At 30.6% G+C, this 19,908-nt stretch overlaps 1 protein-coding gene across 2 annotated transcripts in view; it reads right to left on the bottom strand.

The window, feature by feature from the left end:
* Tmem63 (transmembrane protein 63) overlaps window positions 1-19,908 on the bottom strand; it is a 170,835-nt gene that overhangs the window by 84,659 nt on the left and 66,268 nt on the right. For both annotated transcript variants that reach the window (XM_085809371.1, XM_085809370.1), the window contains exons 4-7: window positions 9,318-9,420; window positions 9,104-9,141; window positions 8,883-9,022; window positions 3,788-3,839 (exon numbers count right to left, since the gene is read on the bottom strand). In XM_085809371.1, coding sequence (XP_085665497.1) covers window positions 3,788-3,839; window positions 8,883-9,022; window positions 9,104-9,141; window positions 9,318-9,420 — 333 coding nt within the window. The remainder of the gene's footprint in view (window positions 1-3,787; window positions 3,840-8,882; window positions 9,023-9,103; window positions 9,142-9,317; window positions 9,421-19,908) is intronic.

Here is a 19,908-nt window from a genome sequence, read left to right as displayed (position 1 = left end):
ACTGCAAAGTCAGGAACCATGCATCGCCAGTGGAGACTGGAATGCAAAACATATCGACTGGAGGCTGTCATAATAGCAACGGAAACGGCTGCACAATTCAGAATTATACGAGGGCCATCCAGGAAGTAGATTACGTTTCCGTCTGTGTCCGCTAGGGGCGGGGCTAGCGCGGCCATCTTGGGGTCAGAGCGTTGCACAGCTCAGTCTGCATCTAGCCGTGCTAGTGAGAGGTTCGTGCTGTGCTCCGTTCAGATACTGTGACGGTTTGAAATGTCTGCGTTAATTGAAAATCCCGCAAGGTGCGCTCAGTAATAAGGTTTCTGACTGCAAAAAACTGTAAACCGATAGAAATCTATCGGCAGCTTCGTGAAGTGTATGGGGACAACATTATCACTGAAGGTGGAGTGCGTCAGTGGGTCATAAGATTTCAAAATGGCCGAACCAATGTTCACGACGAAGATCGAAGTGGGAGACCCAGCATAGTGACCGCCGAACTTCTCGAAAAAGTCGATGCTAAAGTCCGTGAAAATCGAAATTTCACAATAACGGAACTTTCTTTGAGTTTTCCACAAATTTCGCGAAGTTTGTTGCACGAAATCATCAGCGAAAAGCTTGGTTACCACAAGTTTTGTGCAAGAAGAGGTAACGAAGTGGTTGAAGGCGCAGGCGGCCGAATTTTTCGACGAAGGAATTTCCAAGCTCGTACATCGCTACGATAAATGCCTTAATTTGTATGGTGACTATGTAGAAAAGTAGTATTTGAGTGTGGCTTTCATCTGCATATAATAAAATTTGTTTCCTATACTTTGTTTATTTTTTTATTCCAAAACGTAATCTACTTTCTGGATAGCCCTCGTATTTTATTTCACAACAACCCTATTTACATATTTGTCCTGAATGATCCCACTTATAGTCCTAATATTCCAGGCCACAAGCAAGATATATTGGACTTTTCTCTGCACAGAAAATATCCCTATGTCCTTGGAAGTCGTCACTGAATTATCTTCCGATCATCTTTCAGTGATTACCAAGCTAGGAGGACTTCCACAAAAAGAACAAGTGCCCCAAAAATCAATAGACTAGTAATTATTTCATTACCTAGCACTAACCTTGTCATTCAACATGGGAACCCTTAAAACTGAGCGAGATATTGACATCGCAGTACTCAAATACTCTGATAAGATCCAAGAATTTCTTCAAAACGCAACTTTAACCGTAAACAGCAAATATTCAGATGGTAAACTCTCTGCTTACATCAAAGCAATCATTACTCAGTGAAATAAACTCTGCAAGCAATACCTATAGCAATACTTGGAACCTCTCTACTAAAACTGAAATAAATAGGCTAACAACAGAAATCAAATCACTTATTACAAATCACAGAAAAAAAAACTTGGAGTAAGAAAATTGACAATCTCAGTCTGGAGGATGGTTCCTTTTGGAATTAAGACAGATAACTGAAATGAAACTATCACTACCTGCAGCCAATCAGAAAGCAGAATGGACTGGCTATCTCCAACCAGGATAAAGCAGTAGCATTTGCGGAACATCTACGCGGACAGTTTAGGCCAAACCCTTCCAACACGAACAATGACTCCCAAATTGAAATTGAGAACACAGTTCAAGAATCACATCAAGATCACCTACCCAAGAGAAGTTGGGATATTATCAAACATAGGAACTCAAAGAAGGCCCCTCACAGTGACACCATCACTAATAGAATGATGAAAAATCTCCCACCCAACATGATTGCAAAATTAACAAGTATTTACAATGCCTGCCTCGCCAAATCATACTTCCCGACCCCCTTAGTAACATGCCAGCATTTTTCTACTTCTGAAGCCTCACCTGAGGATCCTGATAGCTATAGACCAATTAGTCTACTGTTAACGTTGGGAAAGAATCTAAAATGCATCATCTACAACAGGCTTACCCCGTATGTCCTGGAAAAGATGACTATAGTCAGATTTCACACGAGGAGCATGGATTTTGGCATAGCCTTTTTACTACCCATCAGCTCATCCGGATCATGCAATTTATCGGCTTGGCCATACACAACAAAAATAGTACTGCGGCCAAAGCCTTTGACCGCGTCTGGCATACAGGATTATTATACAAGCTCATCATGATGAACTTTCAATCAGAACTAATTAAAATCATTACTTCTTTCCGGACAAGCAGAACTTTCTCAGTACAACAAGGCGAATTTCACTCCCATCCTCATCAAATTCATGTTAATGTAGCTCAGGGAAGCATCCTTGGACCATTTCCTTACTTAGTCTATTCAAATGATTTTCCAAGCTTCAAAGAAAACCAAACATCATGTTGGCATGTTACGCAGACGATACAGCTGTCATAGCACGATCCAGGAGGCTTAATCACGTCTTCAAAAGAATTCAAGATACAGTTCCATAATAGAGAAATAGTGTCACAAATGGAAAGTGAAAATTAATCTCAAAAAGTCCCAAATCCTGGTTATCTGCAAATCACTAACCTGCGACGTCTTACTTTTCAGATAAAAGTTCCCCATCGTCAGTAAAGCGAAATATTTAGGAGTTGCACTAAACAGATCCTTCACTTAGTCTGCACATACAAACAACATACAAGGAAAAGCACAAGGAATTATCCGAAAACTTTATCCTTTACTTGCTAAAGATTCTGGACTTAATCTTTCCTGGAAAAGATGACTATACACAGCTATCATCAGACCCATCCTGACATACGCAGCTCCAGTCTGCGCTACTGCAAAAGATTGTGAAATAGGGAAACTCCAAGTTCTCAAAAACAAATTTCTACGTATCATTACAAATGCACCATTTTACATCAAGAACGAAAACCTCCGTCATGACCTTAAAATTGAAGGTACATATTTGTATAGCATTCCTGTACAGACCAATCACAACAGCACAATGGACTAAGCACAATCACCTCTAATAATAATTGCTATGGAATTGTCTATATCATATTTCTGACTACACGGTATCACAGATCGTAATTTTCTGAAGATTCTAATATGCAATACACCTATATTTTAAGAAAACTGTCTTATTATTTAATTTCAAAAATTGGAGCGACCAACAACGACCTCTCCACCCTGATCGCCTCTGAATGGCTGACCCCATCCACCTCATCAAGACCACACCTCGCCAGATGTCAGCAAAGAAAGGCAGAATATTAATTTCAAGACTTAAAATTAGCTCGAACTGCATCTGGGACTACTGCAGAATCTCAATCATATTTTTCTGATCATTCTGACAGGTCGTATTCCCACATTCGATCAATAATTGCTAACCCAACTACATATTTAGCTTCCAGCACACCAGATGATAGCTCTCATCGCCGAATGGAGACAACAACAGACTTTTCCCTATGATTTTGCTCACAGGCATTGAGGTGCCTATTTCTTCTGTTAAACCCAAGCTCTCCCCATCGAGGAGTAACACCAGGTTATCATGACTTTAGGCTCTGAAAGGATCACTCTCAATTCTCGATTAGTATTGCAAATTGCAATAGAAGCCAGTCCAGGAATGGAGTGTTCTAGTCCTAGATGACTATATTGTTACCTTTTGAAGTCATGGCTCATTACACATATGGAGGCCAGACATGCCTAGACAAATATCTAAATATTCAGAAGTATAATTGTATAATTTTGAGCAGATAATTAAATTCTACATTATGTATAATGCAATTTTATCATTACACATAGACTGGTATCAACACACAAATTTCAAAGGAGGAAAAAACTAATAACAGTCACAAAAAATCTTGTACAATTTTCAATACTTACGCAGGATCCAGATTACTTAATGTTGTCCGAGCAAATCTACTATCTTCATCAACTATAACAAAGATAAATCACTGAGTAAATAAATAACTAAAATAAAATTTAATTTAAAACTAGGAAAATTAACTATTGTAATTTCCGGAAGAAACGCTGCAGTATTTACGTTTTTAAAACTTAAATTTTCAGCGAGTGCACCGTTTCTACCTATGCAGCGCTTAGGTGCACTAAAAACATATTTCCTATGATGTCATTGTGCATAGTTTTAAATGACCTTGTTATTGTACATAGTTTGAATGAACTTGTCATTGCACATAGATTGGTACTGTTGTTCCCACGCAAAAGATCACTCAGTTGCTTTCTGAGAATTTTATTTTGTTTACATTCTTTCCCTTTAACGGACCTATGTGCCATATTCACCCTAAACGGGATCTCAAAACAATAACATTCTTCTGTCTTTCAAATCAGCATTCTCATTAGTTTCTCTTCTCTGCCATTCGATGAATCTTCCAAAACACATCCTCTCCCCATCCCTGCCTTTTCCATTGTAAATCTATTGCAATTTTTTTCAAAGGCGAACACCACCTGCGTTGCAATAACGAATTCTGAAGTATTTTCCCTTCATCATGAATCGATTTTTTTGGCATTCTGCCAGATACAGATCCCCTCAGTTTGGGTTCAAGTACTTGTTGGATAGTTTTTAAGTAAGAAGGGAGCAGAAAATGTTTTAAAATGTCACCTAAACAGCACAGAAGCTATACTGCTGGTTTTAAGCTTAATGTAATTTCATGTGCTGAACAAATTGGAAATAGAGAATCAGTCAGAGAGTTTGAAGTGGACGAGAGATGCATTCAGTGTTGGAGAACTGAAAAAGAACATAAAAATATGCCACAACAGAAAAGAGCCAAAGGAAGTGGTACTGTAAGGTGGCTGAAACTAGAGGACGATCTTGCAAACTGGATAACGGAGCAATGAGGAAAGAAAATGGCAATTTCGACTGTAAAAATTCGCTTACAAGCAAAATTTATGGTAAAACAAATGAACATAAATGATTTCAAAGGCATCTTTTCTAAAATATGTGACACATATTATTGACCCCCCAAAAAAACTTTTTCCATCACAGATAATAAATATGGATGAAACGCCGTTAGCTTTTGACTCTTCTGAAAACAGAACTATTGATGAAACTGGTGCAAAAACTGTATCTGTGCTTAGGACGGGCATGAAAGAACGTCATTTACATGTGCGTTAGCTTGTGCTGCAAACGGTGACAAGCTAAAGCCAATGATCATTTTTAAAAGAAAAACTAATCCGAAGGGAGATTTTCCTAATGACATAATTATTTGCGCAAATGAGAATTAATGGATGTGTGAAACAATCATGAATGAGAGGCTACAAAAAGTCTGGCAGTGTCGTAAGGGTTCTTTTTTCCAACCAAAAAGGTTATTGATAGTGGATCCCATGCATGCTCATTTACTTGAGTCATTGAAAACCAGATGTCAAAAGCTGTGTATGACCGTAGCAATAATTCCTGGTGGTTTCACAAAAATCTTACAATTGTTAATTGTTAGATTTGTCAGGTAATAAATCCTACACAGCTGAAGTCTGAAAGTGGTGGGAGTGTTGGATAAGCGAAAGATTGCATACGTACACCAAAAGCAGCAAAATGTGTAGAGCATCTTATGAAAAAGTAGCAAAGTGGGTAGGAAGTGTGTGGAGATCAGTGAAAACATCGTCAATAATAGCAGCGTTCAAAGAAGCTGAAATTATATCCTCAGATAAAGAGACTGTAAACCAAGAGAATGAATGTAACGATATGGAAGACTTAGATCAAGATTTACTAAATCTTTTTAATTCAGATAGTGAAGAATCAGATTGTGATGGCTTCATTTGGTGTGCAGTTTGCTGTAATTCTTTTGTAAGTTAAATTTAAAATTTTCTTTTGTCATCAAAACTTAATATCTCGTTGTTGCAACATTTTTTATAATATAGTATGAGTATGACCAATATGGACTTCTTTAGTGGGTAAATATAAGTATATTTGTGAACGTAAATATGTTTTCAAACTATCTTACCTTTAATTTATTTTTTAGTTTCATGCTATGCATTTTTCTTAACTGATTTGTCATATATGAGGACATAGGTCAAGATTTTGGGTCTATACGGTCCACAGCCATGTCACGCGTGATTTAATCTATCGCAGCATTTCTGCATAATTTTTTTTTTCTGCCATTTTCTCAAGTGCGGCGTTTATACTGATGCGGGCTTTCTTCAGGAAATTACAGTATTTAATGGCGTTCAAATTCAACACTGCATTTACATTATATAGAAAAAGATTATAAAACATAAATATGCTGACAAAAAGCTTGTATTTCAATTGCTTTATTCATTTGATTAGAATGATATCACAGTAAAATTCTAGAACCAAAATAACTAACAGTCTATAAAATATTTTTAATATAGCCATTTCAAAGGATTTTGCAGCAATTTCCTGTGTCAACAAAGTTTTGTTTTCAACTTCACTGGTTTTACTCAATCAATTACAAATAAAATTTAAATGGTAATTTTATTCCCATATACAGTCAAAAGTCTTTAATCCGGACGTCCATAATCTGGAATGATCTATAATCTGAACCTCAAAGCTACAAACTTTCTGCGCATGCATAAACGCATAATGCATTTATGCATGTGCACAATACCTTTATGCAAGCGCATATGCATTTATGCACACGCATAATATGTTTACGTATGCGTGTTTAATGTATAACGGACAGTATAAGCTAAGCTTAAATTATCTATTTCAGTTAATGTTGCAGATTGCATTGTTCCTTAATCTTCTAATAGGATCCAGCTTATTATTTTTTGCAGACTGTTAGAGCAATTTTATAAAAGTAAGCTTGAACTTTCAATTATGTGCAAAAAGAATTTCCAATTCTGGAGCTGCCAAAGGATCTACAAAGTGAAAGCATGTTTCGATGTCCATCAAACAAAAAGTGGAATTGCTGCAAAAAAAGGATAAAGGCATATCCTTTGTTTCTCTAACAATTCCAAAATCTTTTTATCAATTTCACACTGCTCTGCAGGGGGGAGGGACGTCGCGGCACGCAATGAACTGGAAGTTGATCTGTCAGCACTATCCTTATCTTCAGGGAAGATGTTTTTATTTTATTTGGCTTATAATTCCTTACTAAATGTAGTATTTCATCTCGATGATATGATTTAAATCAATTCCTCATCATAAATATCACGAATACACATCAAATAGTTTTGTGGTTGCAATTTTCTAATTTGGACTATGCGTAATGTATGCTTTACGCATGCGCGCATTGAAAGAAATGTTTAATAAAGTAAACAAATAAATATTAAGCTTTTTTTTTTTTTTTTTGTAAATTTTGATACCCTTTAGATCATAATTGTTCTTTACTTCATACATTACGGTTCCATAGCATGCCATCTTAACAGATTTAAACTGATGATCTATAATCCGGAATCACCAAAGTCCCGACAAGTCCGGATTAAAGACTTTTGACTGTATATCATCAGTGATCAACAAATGATGAATTTATTATAATCACAATGATAATAAGTGTTATGTGGTCTTCTATGCTCACACAGTTAATTTAAAGTCAAATTTTATAATTTATTCAGTTAGTCAGATATGACAGTTAATAAGAGATATAAATATATGAAATGTAATTTAATGAAAGGAATGGATTGTGTTCTTTTATTTCAGTAATCAAGCTGAATAAATGAAAAAATAATAAAGGACAGTCAAACATAAAACATGAGATCATCAGATTCAAATTTTTCATATAAATATAAATGGAAAATGTGAACAGAGTAAGAAATTTGAATGCCAGTGAAATAACAAATAGTGTGAAAAAACAGAATCCTTTAATGAGGATATTACCAGAAATATTTTTACAGTATAAAAATTTTAAAGAACTACAAAAATTCTGATGATATTCAGAACAAATAAAAATAAATGAAATTTCTTGCAATTTAGAAGGTTATAATATTTTTTTCTAATTTCCAAAACTTACTTTTTATAATTGCTTTTGGTAAATATGTGTTAACACAACCACCTTAATAGAAATTGCCAAATTTTCAAAATGCACCAGATTCTGGCAACCATACATAACCATTATTCCAGCAACCATGCTCAAAATAATCATTTCAGTCAAGCAAGGCTGCCATTTTCAGATGTGTTCTTTTTGGTTGTGTTCCAATTAAAAATGGTTTTCATAAACAAATCATGATTTTTTTGGCCTTAAATTTAGTTTTCAAATATGAGCTTGGGGAATTTGCTAGCAATGGATGAAACTGTGGTAAAATTTATGCAGGAATACAACATATTGTTAAAAAATCTCTAAAGGGAACAACATGGAAATGTGTTTACTAGACAGCTGTTGTTGCCAAGTGTTGCTGCACAAAGGTATGTCTTCATAATCTTCTGATTTTTTTTTAAGCAAATACAGATCACTCTGTACTTTGGGAGAAAAAGAATACAAAAATATCACAAAAAGACTTTAAGTAGTATTAAGTATTTTATTTTTAATGTATTATGTAATATTTATTTAATAATTCAAATTTGTATTTTAAATTGTTAAAGTATGTTTTCTTTACATATGCTGATAATATTTACTGACAATAAGTATTAATAGTTTGGAAATTGTTCTAAAAAAAAAAAAAGACACAAAAATCATCAACTTGCATCCGATAAGCAGCTTTTACCTTTCAACTGTAAAAAATCGACAAGGTGGTTGCATTAATACACAAGCACCCTGCTTTGATCTCTATTTTATGTCTAGAAATTTAGGCTTTTGCTTAACAAACAAAATATATACTGAACCATTCAGAGTGACAAAACATTCATCAATAAAAATGTCAAAACAGTACAGAAATTAAAATAATTATAATATCAGCACAAACAGCCACAACCTAGTTTCATGCTGAATTTAACATGCGAAAGCACAATCAACAATAATTTACTCATGTACTTCAGAGACAGCCCACTGAAACTTATACTATATAACTTTTTCCCCCTCACAAAGCACTTGATTATACTACAAATAAGACATATAAAATGAAAATAACTCACCTAGATCTCCTTGATAATTTACAGGCAGGACTACAGTTAAACATATAACACATATTATAGCTAAAAAGACAATAATATGCCTTTGAAATGATAAATACTGAATAGCATCTGGGCCATTCCTTTTCAAAATCTGATCATCTCTGCAAAATACAAAATATTTCAGACATATTTCAAGAACATGGAAAAGCTTTTTATAACTTTAGACTAGAAAATGTGCTTACTTTATGAGGAAAATGGCTCTTAACCATGAACAAATGCCCTAGAAACAAAAAGAGAAAATAAAAGGATATGCCGTTGCTTGGAATAATATTTTGCAGCACATTATACAGTTGAAAAATTCTATGAGTTACAACTCAGGATTTGTATCTTTAATAGTAGAAAGCTCATTAAAAAAGCTTATGCATGGAAAATTAAAAGAAGAAAAAGATATCAAACCTTGTCCATATGTAAGGCTATTTCAACAGAATCTATAGAACTTTCTTCACTATTCATTCTTTGTGAAGAAGCAGTGCCTTCACCATAGAATAACTGTGTCCATCTGGAAAACATAACAGTCTAGCTTTAAGTTTTTTCCACTTTAAAGAAATTTCAAATAAACTTCTTACATCTAGAAGCAATATACACAGTGTCAATGAAAGTTCTTACATGAGCTTCATTTTTACAAACTGTTCGTCACAGACACATACTTCTAGTTAGAAAATTGTTTTAAATGATGCATATATTTATGTTTTGTCATATTTAAAAATCGGTTTTGCAAAAATTACAAAACCTAATATTTACACGGTCTCCTATCCCTTACAAATATATTTATGAAAAGTTTATGCCCATTCTAGATAGAAAACACATTTGACTCCTATATGATAAAATTTCACCAAGATATTTAATTTTAAAGTTTGAGATCATATACAATGGTCATACACAAACTGATGAGTGATGTCTGCAGCTATATACAACAAGCAAAGAAATACATAAAAATAGTTTATAACAGGTTTCTGAAATTAACAGACTAAGTGACAAGTACTATTATGAAGACTGTTACAAAAAATATTGTTCAACATTATTTTTTTTTTCAAGAACAGATTTCAGCACATATAGAAAACTTGCAACATTATTTGCATAAATTAAAAATGAAAAATATTTCTTGCTTAATAAATTTTTTCTATGATTTATCAGATTATGATTCTTAAGTAATAAAATTTCATGAGCATATTAATAATGCATTCTGAACATTTGAAAACTTATAAATTACTTATGTGAAAATTATTTCGGCATGGCAAATTTAACAAAATTATAAATTAAGGAATATTGCACAATACTCAGGCAGCATGCCTCCAAAAATATACAGATAATTTTGGAGAAATAAAGGTATGGTATCTTCTGCAGATTGTTTTTATGAAAAGTATATGAATAAAATAAGCTGAAGATACTGTGGATGCTATATCATATTTTCCCCATGCAAAAATTACACAAATCTAAATGTAATGCAAAGGAATACCTGTATTGCAGTACTTTTCATTTGTTACTTTTACGATTATTAAATGATTTCTAAAATTTGTATAATGATTAATAACTTTTAATATGAGAACAATTTTCAATATGAATTTTTAATATGAGACATAGACTTTGTTTTAATTTATGATGCACAGAATATGCAAATAATTATCATCAGTTACTATCAAAAAATCATATTTCATTAATTGTGTGCTAAAAAATTAGTAATGATTAAATTTTTTGCAATCACTAACTTTTAAGCAAATTAAATATTTAACAAACTGGAAATAATTATATTGCCTATGAAATAGTTATGGACATTCCTAATTTGAAGAGCTTCAGACAGTATAACACTTCCCATTACATGAAGGCAAAATTTATGTGGCTTAATTTGAGCTAATTTATCTACCTTTATGATTTTCAACTCAGCATGAGCAGAGACATGTCTAATCCTCATATAAAAACTGTTCATTAATTTATCATTGAGGGTCTCTGAATATGAATTTACACAATATGAAAAATCAGTTTTATTTAAGATACTAATTTAGAGGTTTCCTTAACATATCTAATTATGAAAGGGGAAAACGTGAGTGTTTGATGTTGTTTATTAACCATTCACAAAACATAAAGCCATCTACTCTCACTTCCGGTATGAAAGTGGGATTTTTGTAAATCAGCATGTTCTTCGTTTCCAAATGGATGAATGTCACTGGGAATATATTAATGTCGGATTTTTATATTAGCATACAAAGGAAGTAAGTTAAAAAAAATTTAATTATCATGATTTCTTCGTTTCCAAATAAATGAATGTCACTGGAAATATGCTAATGTCGGATTTTTATATTAACATACAAAGGAAGTAAGTAAAAAAAAATTTCATTTTTAATGATCATGATTTCTTTACCTAAGTAAAATTTTGTAAAAGGAATTAGTAATATTTCATAATGGCGGCAGATTTTTTTAATCTTTCTTCGCAAGCTGAATAATTTACTTGAAGTGGATGTATCAGGATCTTTTATTTATTATCAAATTAAATGCACATTCAATATTTTTTATATGAAAATTTTCTTTCACAGTGACAAAAATCTATTCTCTGTGAACTGATACAAGAATGCAAGCATTTAACAAAATAGGAATAGTTTGACATTTATTTTCTACATTTTGTACCATTAATAGCGTAAGGCACCAAATTAATAAACTAAAAGTTTTTTGTTCTAACACATGCTTGCATATTATTGTGTTTTCATTTCTTTAATACTCATAATTTTTTAATTAAATATTTTAATCTTTTTTTTTTTTCTTGAATGACTCATATTAAATAGGAAGAGTACAGAAAACATCTTATAAAAAGAAAGGCAATATTAATATAGATTAATTGTTAAGATTTTTTTAATATATATACTACCCTTGACGAACAGTCTGCAGTATAGTTATAAAATTCAAAATTGTTCTGCTTTTTTGCTATTAATGGTAATTTTCCTGAAAATAATTTAATCCTTGTGGTTTCTGTGCAGTATTTAAGTGCCCTTATAGTGTATAATCTTTAAATTTATGTCAAGGTAATTGGGATCTTAAAAATGAAATTTTAACTAGTAAAATACTGTACATTTCATTCCATATCTATAGTTATTCTTTGTTTCCGAATTGTTAGGCAAACATAACTGCTAAAAAAAGCTAAATTTCTTTACAAAATTCTTCACAAAGGCATTTCTTTTTTGGTAGATAACATTTAAATGATTTGCCATAATCAAATGATTAAATTAATGCAAGTAAATGAGTAAGAATCTTTGCTTCCTCTTCTACTTGAAATCAATTTATTACAGAATACTTTTGTTTCAGGTTTATGTAAGTATAATTTTCCAAGCTAAAATTTGACAATTATGTTAGTTATTAAAACTGCCTGAAAGTATTCATTTAAAAATTTTTATTTTGATCTAAAATGTTAAATTATTTTAACTACACTTTATTAAATCTATATAAAATATATATTTTAAACACTATCTAGAAAATTTTTAATGAAAATTGTAATTGCATAGAAATACTTATGTAAAATAAAAAAATGCTAATATTTTATTAATATTTGCCTCATAAGTTAAAAAAGAAAAAAGAATGAAATTAACTGCAGCCTGGTGAGAACACTGACATACACTAAATGATACATTAAAATTGTTAACTAATCACAATTTCATTACTATTATGATACATTTTCATAATAATATAAAAGGGGTTTGACATAAAGGGGTTTGCATCCTTATACAGATGAATATCTAACATGGAAAATGCTACCTTCCTTGCATGTGCACCTTTATTCAAGATGCTGCATAAATTTTTCATTTGTTTTCTTAATAAGAATAGCAAAACAAATGAATTCAAAAGTTTGCTATCTAGGTAGCAAACTCTTTAAGTACTATTATGTAGGTTGCTTTTTACGGTACTTTTCCATTTTGCCGGCGCAAGTGATAAAAGTCGCGAAAAATGGTACAACAAATGCCAAACGGAATATCCTCGCTGATAACCTTTTATGCCTTATTTTCAAAACAAGTCGCAGCCATTTCTTAGATTGATTGTGTCTTTCTATACTGGCATACAATAACATAGAATTTTTACCAGCTAGGTTCAATTTTATGCCCTACGGCCATTCGCGGGAATTAAATTTATTAGAATGCAATCACATTGCTCACCCGAAGGCAAAAATATAGAAAAGGCAAAGTCAAGGTTTAAATTCATCAATTCTAATGCGAATGCACTAGTGAAGTAAAGCACTGCGGTTTTATATAATTTCTGAGTAAGCTATTCGTCAGAATTGAAATCATTTTTTGCATTTAAACTTGTATTCCAAATTAAGATTTAACTTGATATGAATGTAGATAATCACTGAGAAAATTAGATTTTTGTAGCGTAGTTTACGTGAGATGAGATCACTTATGATCACATGATATGAAATGGCGAATCAGGATATTGTTCTGTGAAAGCATAGTAAATTCTTAAATTAATGTTTTTTAACAAATTTATTGTCTTTATTTATGGTCTTTTTACAAAATTTTAAATGATATTAAAATGTTTATGCCTTCAAAATAAAAATTTCTTAGAACTAACATGTGTTAACATTTTTTTTATGTGTATACTGTGTGTTGTCGCCACTAAAGTCTGCTTGGTGAGATTCGTGCCGGCAAAACGGAAAAGTACCCTTTCTACAAGTTAGACATTGATCTTTATAAGCGTAGAAAAATCTTTTCGTAGGAACACTTTTAAGAAGATTGTTTTTCCAAATAGCGACCAACTGGTGTTGGTGCCATTATGAAGCTGTCCATTCTCAGGTATAAAAGAGGTTGTCTGTTTTAGAATTAAATAATCTTTAAATAAGCCTCTAAAACATGCTCAAAGTAAAAGAAAAGAGGGATTAATATTAAAATAGGGATCATATGGAAGAAATTCTGGAACAGACTTTTAATTATTTTCATTTTTAATATAACTGGTAATAATGAAGAGAGATGAATACTCCTGAAAGGAAATGACGTAGAAAGTTTCATTTCATCGTTTCATCTGACAGTTGGAAAGGAAGTGTTAAGTAAATGTTTACGTCATTATGATAAGAACATTATATATATATATACATATATATATATATATATATATATATATAATATATATATATATATGAGTTATTTAGTGGCATATATATTATAAACATTAAATTCACTTGCCACATCAGTAGTTACTGCTCCCATAAAACTTGATTGTGCCAATTTTGCTCTCAGCATTTGAATCTAATTTGTAATACTTATTTTTGCATTACTGAAATTTTAAAAAAAAAAAAAAATTATAGCATTTTCAAACTATTAATATTTTGAAAAACGTTTATTTTGCTAATTGCATTCATTTTTTAGATGCTGGATTTGAAAAAAAAAAAATGAATAGATAGAGTACTGTGTTTGTTTATGCATCATTTGTAAAAACCTGTAAAACTTTGAAAGTTAATGAAAAACTAGATAATTAAATTAATGTATGATTAATTATCATGGATCCATTATGTTGATTTCTGTGAACATTTTCTGTAGTCATTAGAAAAAATGAAATGTAAAAGTACTTTGTTCTTATAATGAATGGAGAAAAGCTACTAACTCACGAAAGAAACATATTTAGCATTATGAACAACCAATCATTAATTATACTCTATATTTGCCGAATCTCAAGAGTGATAAGGAAATCATCACACAGACTGTTTTTACTAAATGGTATTCTGCATCATAAAAATTCATTTTTATTCAACTGAAGATGTGCTTCATAAATGAAATGCTAATTTATAAAGGATAAAGAACATAAAATCACAGCTGTTTACTATCTCTTTAAGCTTTCCCTTTTCTATTTATTCTGATTTTAAGTTTTCAAAACCTAATCTATCCATGTATTAGATATAGAGAATGCCTATTTATAATAATGTTTTACCTCTGAGTGCCATGGCTGGCTTTATCCAGTCATAAGATTTTTTGTAACTTGGCATATATTAGCTTATAATTTACATTTTGTTTTCTTACTTTCTTTGAAAATATAAATGTCATCTTAATAAATGTAAGTTTATGAAAATAGAGCCTAAATTAAGTAAATATACAAATTTAGCTAATAAAGGGTCTTTAATAAAGGTCTCAGAGGGTTAAGCTACCTAAAACAAACAAAATTTATTTGAACAGAAATGTAAATAAACAATTTTTATTTAGGAAAATTTTAGGAATAAGTAATTTTTTTAAATTATTAATAATGAAAAGAGAATTCCTCCTTAATTCCAGGTTAAGCATGACAAAGTACTATATCCAAAATACATTATAGTTTCCAAGTGGCATTTAAATTGCACTGGATTTCCTCTGAATAATAAAATTAAGAGGTTATTTAGACTCAACTAGTTCTAATTTATGTATAAATTTATGTTACTACTGATTTAAATTTTCTGTTCAATTTATATGAAACAAGTCAAACAAAATGTCAGAGCCTGTTAGAGGAAAAATATTTGTACCATTAAAGCATTAACTCAACAAATGCACTTTAAAAATGACTCGGAGAAAATTAAATCCCTTTTGTATATTTCTAATAGGTTTCAATAAATCCGAAAAATATAGACGCTGTGATACATTAATTAACTAAACAATAAATTTATTCAAATAAATCAGCCATTAATGAAGAGGAAATTTTGTAGTAACTACGAAAAAAATAACAGATGTATGCATAAATGTGCATTAAATACAAGTTGTGTTCTGGAAACAAACGGTACATGTCTCTTAATGCTTGTTTTTCCTTATAGTAGAATATATGTTATTTATTTTACAAATTTGCTTAGTTATTTAATCATTCAGCACACTATACTAAACATTATGAATATTATATTTTCCAATGACCTTAATATTTTTCATTGCACTTATTGCTTCAATATAAAATCCTGCAATATTAAATGCATACTTTTTAAAACTGATACATTTGATGAACAGCATTTTGGTTTCTTATTTCAGCTAATAAACTGAAAAATTGTGTCTATGGTGTTTCTTAAATGTTATGAAAGTATAACTATATCTGATACATATTCTATTTTATTTATATGTTAACTAAAAAAAGTGCCAATATGTGAAAATCGTATCTGTTAAAAGACATTTTTTACATTTGTAATGGGAATATTTTTATAGAAGAAATATTATTAAGAAGGGATTTTAAAAAAATTGCACAATGCTGTTTTGTTTTGTTAGGGTACAGCCTGGTCCACCTTGCAAAACAAAGTTTGCCCTATGACCATATATGGGCTACGCCAGTGCCCAATGCTGTATTAGATTCAGAAAGAAATAGTAGATTTATGCAATGCTTTTGCTAAAAATGCACATTGATATATATAAAAAAGTACAGGAGATTTATCAGACTTCTTAAAAAATTATTAACAAATGGAGAAGATTAACAAAAATTTCACTAACAATATTAGAAGTAAAAAACTGAGAAGATTTATATATATGGGATAAACATGCACAAAATTTTTTATCAAAATATATGTAAAATATTGAACTCTATGTATATTATACATAAAAGCTAGGAATAGAGCACTATCATTCACATGAATATACAGAATGAATCACATGAATCACATGAATATAATAATATAAATAAATAAGTTATTTTACACATAACTTATGTATATTGTAACAAAAATATATTCACAAACATCTACTATTTTTTCTGGATGCATTTTATAATATTTTTGCATTCAAGTTTTACATTTTTTAAATGAATGCATGCTGCCTGGAGAGTAAATCATAAAAGAATATCACTTATTGTTATTGAAGGGGTGTTCCATCGCGAATTCTTCTAATTTATGTTTTAAATGACATGTTAAGGCAAGTCAAAAATGATGTTTAAAAATTCCACATTTTCACACAAAATAATTCAGTCAATTTTTGCATTAATGAGTTAAAACCTTTTTTGTATTCAATTTTTTATAATCAGTATAAACCTCTACTAACTATAGTGAAACAGGACGACAATATAAAAAGCTAGATTATGGAATTTTTACAATTTTTTTTTTTTTTTTTTTTTTTTTTTTCATTTAAAGATGCCATAGCAAACACTTGCATAATTAAAAACATTTTTGTGCTGAAGAATATGTCTATGACCAGTGGTTGTTAAAATAAAGACCATATAAGGACTTGTTTCTACAATTTCTTATTAATTTGGACTTACTTTACGAGTCATAAAATACATTTAAAAATACTTCTGCTAATTACATTTTATATGCATTATATACAAAATCTTAGTACTTTTCTATTTTGTCGGCGCAGACGATAAAGTCGCCAATAATGGTACAAATGATGCCAAACCAAATATCCTCGATGGTAACCTTTTACGCCTCATTTTCAAAACAAGTCGCAGCCATTTCTTATCAGATTGATTGTTTCTTTCAATGCCGGCATACGATTAGATAGAATTTTTACCAGATATTTCAATTTTATGCCCTAAGGCCATTCGCGATAATTAAGTCAATTAGGGTGCAATTACATCGCTTACCCAAAGCCGAAAATAGAGAGGGTTAAATTCGTCAATTCTAATGAGAATACACTAGCGAAGTAAAGCACTGCGGTTTTACATAATTTCTGAGTTAGCTAATCGTACGAATTGAAATAATTCTTGCATTTAAACTTGTATTCCAAATTAAGATTTAACTTGAAATTAATGTAGATAATTACTAAGAGAATTAGCTTTTTGTAGCGTAGTTTACCTGAGATGAGATCACTTGGGGCTCATGTGATATGAGCCGGCAAATCAGGATGCTGAACCATGAAAGCATAGTAAATTTTTAAATTAGTGTCTTTTTACAAATTCTTTGTCTTTATTTAGTGGCTTTTTACAAAATTTTAAATGATATTAAAATGTTTATGCCTTCAAAATAAAAAATTCCTACAACTAACATTTGTTAAAATTTTTTATGTGTATACTGTATGTTGTCACCAATAAAGTTTGTTTGGCGAGATTTGCGACGGCAAAGCGGAAAAGTACCAAAATCTTTACACAGTCACAAAAACAATATATAGTTTTTAAACTATCCCAAACACTGAAACATATATTTAAAATGTTTAACACTATAATAAATGTAATTTGAATAAAACGCTTCAGAATAATTTTTCCAGGGCATTTTTAAGACTAAGCATATTAAATGAATTTTTCAAGTAAAAAGAACCTCGATGAACAATTAACATGCTATACAATTCTTTAATTTTAAAAGCTAATTATCACTTAACAGGAAATGAATTCAAAATAACAGAGAAATCGAACAGCTGAACTACTGTAATTAACTAAACTTTGAAGAAAATGCTCCACTCAGTTTTAATACTAAATTCACAATCAAAATTATCAGAACAACTCACAATAAAGAATAGAGAATTTAACAAATATTCTCTATTCGTATAAAGCAAATAAAACTTAATTAAATTAAGAAATTTTAATTGCAAAGAAATAAAAATTATTATTATTGCTGTGAACTAAGTTACAATATCATTTAAATTTTAAGAGCATATGTAAATTAATTGCACGTATCTAAAAACCATGAAAAATAAGCAAAACAAAAAAACAAAAAATTTAATTTATTACTCCAAAAAATGCATAAGTGAATAACTGTTGAGCAGGCAAGAGAGTGACTTATCAAGGGGAAGTTGCTCCCAAACCTAACTCTAATTACTCAATTTGTGTTTCGTCATCCATATAGGCTAGCGTAAAAGTAAAATTCTTTAATGTATATTCCAGCAACAGTTGTTCAGTTGTTTTACAGAAACTTCAAATTATTACATTCCAAAAGGTTTTTATTAAAACAATTTCATTAATATAACAAAAGTGTTAAAAGTGGTCAAACCCACATCAATATTTGGTGTGATATCTTCTACCATAAATTTTAAAATGTTCTAGGAAACATTCTAAAATTTAGATTTCAAGAAAAGAGGCATTTTGTTAGAAATCTATTATATATAACAACAGCCTAAGAATATGTCAATCACAATTATGAATAAATACTTATGAAGTTTTTTGTGATAGTTTATTTTTAATACAGCTAAAAAAATTTTAATTCATCAAAAAATTTTTTAAGTAGCAATCATGTGAAAAAAGAAAAATACACAATATTTCATTTTTATCCGAGTTATGAACAATATACAGTTGCTGAAATGGAAAAATTAACTTTCAAATTAATTTTTGCCGAGTCTTAGATCTTAGTTTAAAAACAAAATAATAAATTTCCGCCGCCCACGCACTTACTACAGGAAACAAGAAGCTTCAAATGGGAGTAATATGTAATGAATTTTATTTACGTTTATATTTATTTATTATAGCTTTAATTTAAGTCAATATTCTGCATCATATTACATTTTGCAGTTGTACAGTTGACACTTGTTATTATGACCCTCAATCATAGCAAATTGTCAGTGCAGCAAAAATTGAATTAATATACTTTCATCAATTTGAAATGCTTACACTGGTTATAAAAGAAGTGGTCATTAGTCGTCACACAGTAGCAACTGCTGTTATCTACTGGATTGAAAAATATATATGTTTTTCTCTCAACAATACAAAATTCAATTTGTTTGATCGACAATCCACCCATAAGGACCCTATCATACTGTCTAAGTTTTCTGAAAATGAACACCTTCCTTTTTCTGCATACAAAAATATTAAACTCTGCTCTCAAATACAATTTTTAAATGGTAGTTGTCAAACGAATAATTTTATTTTTCCTAAAATGAAAATTAATACATGGTTACCAAAATGATTCAATGGAGTACAAAATACATTTTGCTAAGTAAATGTTACATACAGAAGAGTAATTAATTCAAAATAAGGCAAAAATTCAGCAAGTTTTCCTCACAAATTACAAATATTTCATGCATGACCCATAGATCATACAACATACATCCAAATTATAATATAGTTTAGTTTTTAGCATGGCTCCTTAGGTCTCCTGATCTATTTATTGTGCATGTGACTTCCTCCTTTGGGAACCACAATCAGACAGACACTTTTCCAT

This window comes from Stegodyphus dumicola, chromosome X2 (genome assembly GCF_044657685.1).
Source record: "Stegodyphus dumicola isolate Sdum_Otavi_A_Nest chromosome X2, ASM4465768v1".
Lineage (NCBI taxonomy): Eukaryota > Metazoa > Arthropoda > Arachnida > Araneae > Eresidae > Stegodyphus > Stegodyphus dumicola.
Note: the sequence above shows the minus strand (reverse complement) of the source record. Positions and strands in the feature narration are given on the sequence as shown.